The sequence below is a fragment of the Brassica oleracea genome, chromosome C4 (assembly GCF_000695525.1).
Source record: "Brassica oleracea var. oleracea cultivar TO1000 chromosome C4, BOL, whole genome shotgun sequence".
NCBI lineage: Eukaryota > Viridiplantae > Streptophyta > Magnoliopsida > Brassicales > Brassicaceae > Brassica > Brassica oleracea.
Window position 1 is genome coordinate 11136951 of NC_027751.1, and position 6622 is coordinate 11143572.

The 6622-nt window shown below is 32.3% G+C and overlaps 1 protein-coding gene across 2 annotated transcripts; it reads right to left on the reverse strand.

The window, feature by feature from the left end:
• Positions 1-2471: 2471 nt before the first annotated feature.
• LOC106340146 (callose synthase 2-like) lies at positions 2472-4466 on the reverse strand. Of its 2 annotated transcripts, XM_013779008.1 has the most exons (6): positions 4414-4466; positions 3765-3922; positions 3589-3689; positions 3356-3477; positions 3178-3259; positions 2472-2995 (listed from the first exon to the last, which is right to left on the reverse strand). In XM_013779008.1, exons 2-6 carry the CDS (start codon positions 3871-3873, stop codon positions 2603-2605), a joined length of 807 nt encoding a protein of 268 aa, XP_013634462.1. In that variant the 5' UTR covers positions 3874-3922; positions 4414-4466; the 3' UTR covers positions 2472-2602. The 2 variants fall into 2 exon arrangements, with proteins under 2 accessions (XP_013634462.1, XP_013634461.1); XM_013779007.1 differs by lacking the exon at positions 4414-4466 and having other exon boundaries at positions 2473-2995; positions 3765-4129.
• Positions 4467-6622: the final 2156 nt, after the last annotated feature.

Here is a 6622-nt window from a genome sequence, read left to right on the forward strand (position 1 = left end):
TCCGTCGGAAAATTCCGAGGGATTTCAGAGGAAAAAAGAAATTCTGAAATCCCTCGGAATTATTTCCGACGACGTGTTTCGTCGGAATTGCGTCGGAATAACGATATTCCGACGAAATTCCGACGATTTTTTCCCTCAGAATCCTTGATGTTTTCTTGTAGTGTGATGGGTGTTCGAACTAGAATTCAGGATAGACAAATGCATCAACAACTGAAAGCGGATTTGGTTGAACACATATGACGTAAATTTGGACATGATGAAGACAACAACTGAGCTTGAATTTTTTTTTTATATATCCTTGTTTAATTTAGTAATCTTTGTTTGTATGTTTTTTTTTTAAGTTCTATGTTTAAAATGTAATCTTTTATAATTTTTTAATTAATAAAAAAAGTTTCATTTATATAAATTTTTAATTTTTTTAAAAATAAGAACTCCTAAATAAGAGACTCCCATTAGAGGCCCAAAATTTTAAGTGTTTCTTAATTGGTTTTTTATTTACTTTTAATTAGTTAAATAATGATTAAGAGACCCATATGAGTATATGGATTAATGATGCTCTAAAGGAGCTGCTCTTACTCGGGTAGGTAGCAGCAGAGAAAATAAATTTAAGAAAGAGAAATTTTCTTGTGTAACACAAGGAGAATATTATATAGACTTCAAAATGCTAGAGAAAAAAACATCACATATAGAAAGAAAAAGAAAACAACGATAAAAAGGTAATATAACATAACAAAAGAAGTCCGGAACATCATGGCCCAATGGTAAGGACGGGTTCCTTCCTGCATCCAGGTTGCGAGTTCGAACTCTGCCGGAAGGAACTACCTCATGATGTTTCTGGACACCCCACACGGATATGGGTCCATGCTTTAGGGTCCATTTGCATACCCGGAGAGAGGGTCTATCCGTGGGCTGCACCTCCCCTTGGAGATTAGTCTGGGCCCTTCCATAGGTCCGAGATACCCTCAGGTTAAAAAAAAAAATAATAATAATAATAATAATAATTAAGCTTGGATTAACTAATTTGTTTTATAATACGTAAAAAGGAAGCTAAACTTCCTAGATAGTTGAGCACGTGTTTAGCTAAGATCGGATATTTTTACGGATTATCAATATCTAAAACGAAAACTAAAAAAAAAAAAGTAATAGTGAGCATTGAACTTGGCTTTCCAGGTCAAAAGTGCATGCATACAAACCACTAAACAAAACAAACCACTAAACAAAAGCATCCCTTAAGATTTTTGCGCTCCAAATAATACATAAACCTACCGTCCAAAACCTTTGTTTTATCCCAGGACGGGACCTGTAGATAGTGCTGAAAAACTGGTTACATTCGCCCCGCGGACAAGTTGACGATTCTTGTTAACTTTTTCTAATATATTCATTTGTAAATAAAAATTTAGTATATTCGTATCAATTCCACTTTTAAGTTTGTTGAATATCTACGAAACCCACAGATCACAATACTTTGACAAAAAAATTGGATTACAACAATTAAAATAAAATTATTAATTTATTATATTTTATAATTGATTATATCCTTTAATGATTTATATATTACAAAATAAATATATGTTTTCATAAATCGAAATAATTTTAATTAATATACTTATATGTTATAAAATATCTAAAATTTAAATTTAAATAAATAACTATAATATTCTTTTTAAAACAGAATTGTTGCAACATTTTTATATCAACCAATCATGGATGTCACCAATCCATATTCCAAATGTTCTTACGCCATCAAATGTTTTGAGAATGAAAAACTTTTCTGTCTCTCATTGATTCCACTAAACATGAAATATGATGATTTTAATTCAGTTTTTAGTTGATTTTCTTACATATAAACCATACATTGACATTGGATAAGAATCCAAAAACATTTAAGATTTAAAAACAACATAACTTCTTCTACAGAAATTATGCATCAGTGCTTCCGATATTGTTTGTCTATGTGAATCTCTTCTTCGCATGCTTGAGAGCAGACAAAATTTAAAACATTAAAGATCATCAAGCATTATTGAGTAATTAGAGAGGAGACTTACCTGGATTAGCCATATGTGCAATGGGCTCACAACACATGTTAGTGTTTCCTGAAGTTCAGCTATGTGAAAGAGTACTTTAGTTGCTTATTTCAAAGCACGTTAAGTCTCATTTGCATCTATAGTCTCGTTAAGAGTACTTTAATTGCTTGTACTACTGTCAAAATTTTCAGAATGATAATAACCTTAACATTTTTACTAAAAAGAGAATGTTGTAAACGGAATACGGTTGAATACTACAAATAATGTTTGAAGTGAAAAAATGTTACAGTCTTGGACATAGAAATAATGACCAGTAACTTTTCGTCTTTTGATATATGATTGTGACATAAATATTGTTAAGGTCTTAAACATAGAAATGATGCATCATTCATTCTTTCATTAATTAGGATTGAAATAGAATTAGTTATTTAGATTGTTAAAAACTTAAGATACAACAAAGGCATATATTAAAACTAAACACAGCAGAGACTATTAAATTAATCATCTGGTAAACCATTTTTAGATGCACCAAGATCATTAAAATATTGTCTAAACAAAATAAATCAAAGGATAGATTCTTAGTATAGGTAGTTATAATTACGTTTTTGTAGAATCCGTGCTTGTTCACACTCCATATATGAACGAATATGCGGATTTTGTATAGAACTCAAGTCCAGCAATAAGATTTTGTTTTGCTCTCCAAATTCTTTCAGTGCGTAAGTTTTACTTTGAATATCCAGAAACTGTTGTCTTTGTTCATTTGTCTTCTTCAATTGCTGTAGAAGTTGTTTGTTTCCTTCTTCTATAGTATTAATAAGAAGAGATGGTTGATCAACATTTTCTCCCTTCAATTTGGATTCTTGAACTATAATTGGTTCTTGAGGTGGGCATTCCTCAAAAATGTCAGCATCGTCATCCAAGGCACATAAAATCTGGATTCTTTCAGTGATCTTTGTGTGGGCTTCCATAACCTACCACCAAGAAATAAAAATGAGAAACAATTGAGCCAATAATTTAATATTCAAGGATGCGTCATTGAAATCTTGGCTTAAGACCTATAAGAACCAACAAAAGTGAAAGATTTAGCAAGACATCATCTACTATTAAAGCCTTTTTTCAAAAAAAGAAAGATATAATCTACTATTAGATTCACCTCATCAGCCACTTCCTCTTTTGCCGACTTTAAGACTTCAAGGAGAACAGCGTCAGTTTGATATGCCTTTTTAAGTTGAGCGCTACAAGCAAAACAAAAGTTGTATAAATGAATGAAACTTAGACACAGAAAGATAGACTCCAATAGATATAAAACGCAAATCGAAGTGAACACGTACCGGTCAGCTTTGTCAGCAGCATCTACCAAAGGCTGAATGTATGTCTTGTTGTAGTGTTGATAAAAGCTTTGCATTTCGCAAGCATCACTACCCTTCTGCCTATCTGTCCGAGTTGTTTCATCCTGCAAAAGTTGAACAAATATGGTAAAGCGACACATGTCCCCACCATGCAGCAAAGATATTATTGGCAAGACAACAGCAAAATGAAACTCAATCAAATTAAGTGATGATACTTGTTCTATGCGTTGAAGAAGCGCAGTCTTAAACTGGCGAACACCACGATGCCTTGATGTGGGATCAAGCCTGTGTGCCTTCTCAAACGCATAAAACCGACCTGAGAGAACATCTGTTTTAAGAAACTGTTCAAAAATAGCAAAAAGTCACGAAGTTTTACATTAGTTCAACTTACATAAGTAAGCAACACGAGGGTTACTAGCTTCTACTTCATTGGCTAAACGAAGGATTGGTGCAACCTCCACAAGAGACGATGGCACCACTTCACTCTCCAAATTAGCCATTCCGAGTTATCAGCGGTTTGAGATATCTTTTAAATCCTCCCCAAAAAGTCTGTTACATCACCATCAAGAACAAACTTAAAGAACTATATGAGCTAAAACGAAAGAGTGAATTGTAAGCTCATGCAGGTGAAAAGACAGAGTCTGCCATTAATTAGCGATCGGAAAAGAGAAAACGAGACATGAATTGCTTAATTCCGAAGGAAGATGAGATCCACTCCATATAATAAATCGATATCATGGAAAAAAGGAGTAAAAAATTGCGTTTATTAGTTAAAAGAAAAAGGAATCGAACAGACGAAAATAAAGTTAGCATAAGACGTGTAAAGCACAAACTTTATAACGAAACCTAGTCACCCAACACCTTGTTTCACAAGCATCTTTAACTATTCATAGCGAGACAGAAGAAAAGCCTGTATTAACTAAAGTTAACCTTTAAATAAGTTTCGGATTAGTCACGAAGCAAAGGAAAAAAGAAAGAGCAGACACATAGGCTTCCTAAATAAAAAAGAACTATGGCAAACCAAAGAGATTAGTGATCACCTGAACGAGAGAAGGACAAAAGAAACGTATGGTCAAACTGCGATCGAACAAGAACACAAAACCGTGTAAAATATAGAGAGAAGACAGTCTGGCGCTGATGTTTTAAATCTTTTTAAATGTATTGTGGCAACATTTTTTATTTCAACCAATCTTGGAATGTCAACGACATCACTGATCCATGTTCCAATGTCAACGCTATTAATTTTTTTGAGAATGGCAAACTTTTATTATTCTCATTGATATAATTGGACATGCATGAACTATGATGATTTTCATTCGGGTCGACTATCTATTTTCCCATGAGAACTATTATTATTAGATGTCTCCCAAACTATAACCTCGTTCTATCCATGAATCAAAAGTTCAAGTTCTAGTTCCCCACAATATTAAAGTTTCACATTTATATCTCCACATATATAAAGTTTAAAATCAAAAAGCCCATAGAACATGATTTAAATTGGTTTACTGTTTTGAAGAAAACCATAAATCATTTTAAACCAATAATTAACCAAATTGGTTTATTGTTTCAACGTTGACCCAATTTCTCTCCCTTTCTCACGTTAACGTTAACCTTGATCCACCAATCAACCATTAAAGCTTCGATGGACAAGAACACCATAGCGAAACTGTAATTCTTTTTTAAAGGGTTTGACGAAACGAAACTGTAATTGTAGAGAGTAGAAATCTCTTTCCCGTGGCTATCGGGTTTCTCTCTTCAAGGTTCAATTTCCTGCTCTGTTTTATTGAATGATTTCGTTATGCTTGTAAATTCGAAATTGGGAAACGAAAGTGGTGATAAATGGAATCGATTTGATAAAGGGTTTTGACTTTGATAAGCCGATTCCGATCTGAGTTTCGCCCCAAAGAACGATAAGCTTAAGGCTCATAATTATTTTATCTTTGATTACAATCGATGGAATTGGTTAAAAGTTTCTACTTTAGCTTGAATTGTTTATCTAGTTGTTGAACCCTTGTGATAGAATTCTATGGTATAGGTTACTGACTGTGACATGGAAAAAAGAAGAAGAGAATGATATGAAGGTGATGACGTGAATTCTATCTCTGAGTGGTGCAAAAAAAAAAACAGATCATTAAATCTCTTGTTTGATTGTGAGAGAATAAGAGATTCGATGGACAGAGAAAAAGAGTTGATGGTTCTGGATTTGTTGTGACTCGTGAGGAAGGAGAGAAATGAAGTGATTTGGTATGTTTTGGTTTAGATATGGTTTACTTGGTTTTATGTTTGGTACAGTTTTGGTTTGTTCGGTTACTATTGAGATTTAAAATTTTTGAATTTGGTTTGACAAAACCAACATTTGTGGGGAAATAAAAATGAAACTTTAAAATCGGGACAAATAGAACGAGTTCATAGTTTGGGAGACATTTGGTGCTATACAATAGTTCTCAGTTTTTAGTTTTTCTTACTTACTACAAACATACGTTGATATTAGATACTAAGGGCATCTCCAACCCCACTCTACTTTTTACTCTAAAATGCAGTGTTTTGAAACCCGACCCGGATCCGCGGTTGAACCGGTAAACTCGGTGACCCAGAAAAAATCCGGTTTGGGTTTCGTGAAAAACTCAATATTTAGAAACCCGCAAAAACCCGTAAAAACCCAGTAAAACCCGGAACCCGATACCGTTTGAACCACCGTTTGAACCAATAAATAACTTTAACTTCTTTTTTTTTTTTAATTATGTTTTTAGATTATGTTTTATATTATAAATTTCCTATTAAGAAATTAGGTGATGATTAAAAAAGTTAGGTTTTCCCTTTTCAATTTTATATTTGTAATTTTTAGATTTTGATGAAGATTTCACTATGTCACCTGAAGAAAATGAAATGAACGATGGTAGAGAAAACCAAAATTAATTGATGTGATTTGGTGTTAGTTTATTTTCGTTATTGACAATTTATTACAATGATCTTTTACTTTTGGTTTATTTTGTATTTGAAGTTTAATTTATTATTCACATTACACTTTTAAATATTTATAAATTTTATGTCTTGATTTTTTTAGGTGTCATACATCTTACCTTGTTAGAGAAAATTTTAAATAGTTTAAACTATTTTTTGATATTTTGTATGTCAAATGAAAATAAAAATATAAAAACTAAAGTTAAGTATTTTCTAAATGATTGTAAACATAAAATATATACATATCCAAACTATTATTTTACTTTCTTAAAAAACATTTACAAAATA

What these genes read in the sequence shown, in the direction of transcription:
- LOC106340146 (XM_013779008.1), bottom strand. Translation starts at nt 3,873, where the DNA reads ATGGCTAATTTGGAGAGTGAAGTGGTGCCATCGTCTCTTGTGGAGGTT. An exon ending in CCCTCGTGTTGCTTACTTAT is followed by an intron (nt 3,690 to 3,764) that starts GTAAGTTGAACT and finishes ATGTTCTCTCAG; the next exon opens with GTCGGTTTTATGCGTTTGAG. An exon ending in TTCTTCAACGCATAGAACAA is followed by an intron (nt 3,478 to 3,588) that starts GTATCATCACTT and finishes CAACTTTTGCAG; the next exon opens with GATGAAACAACTCGGACAGA.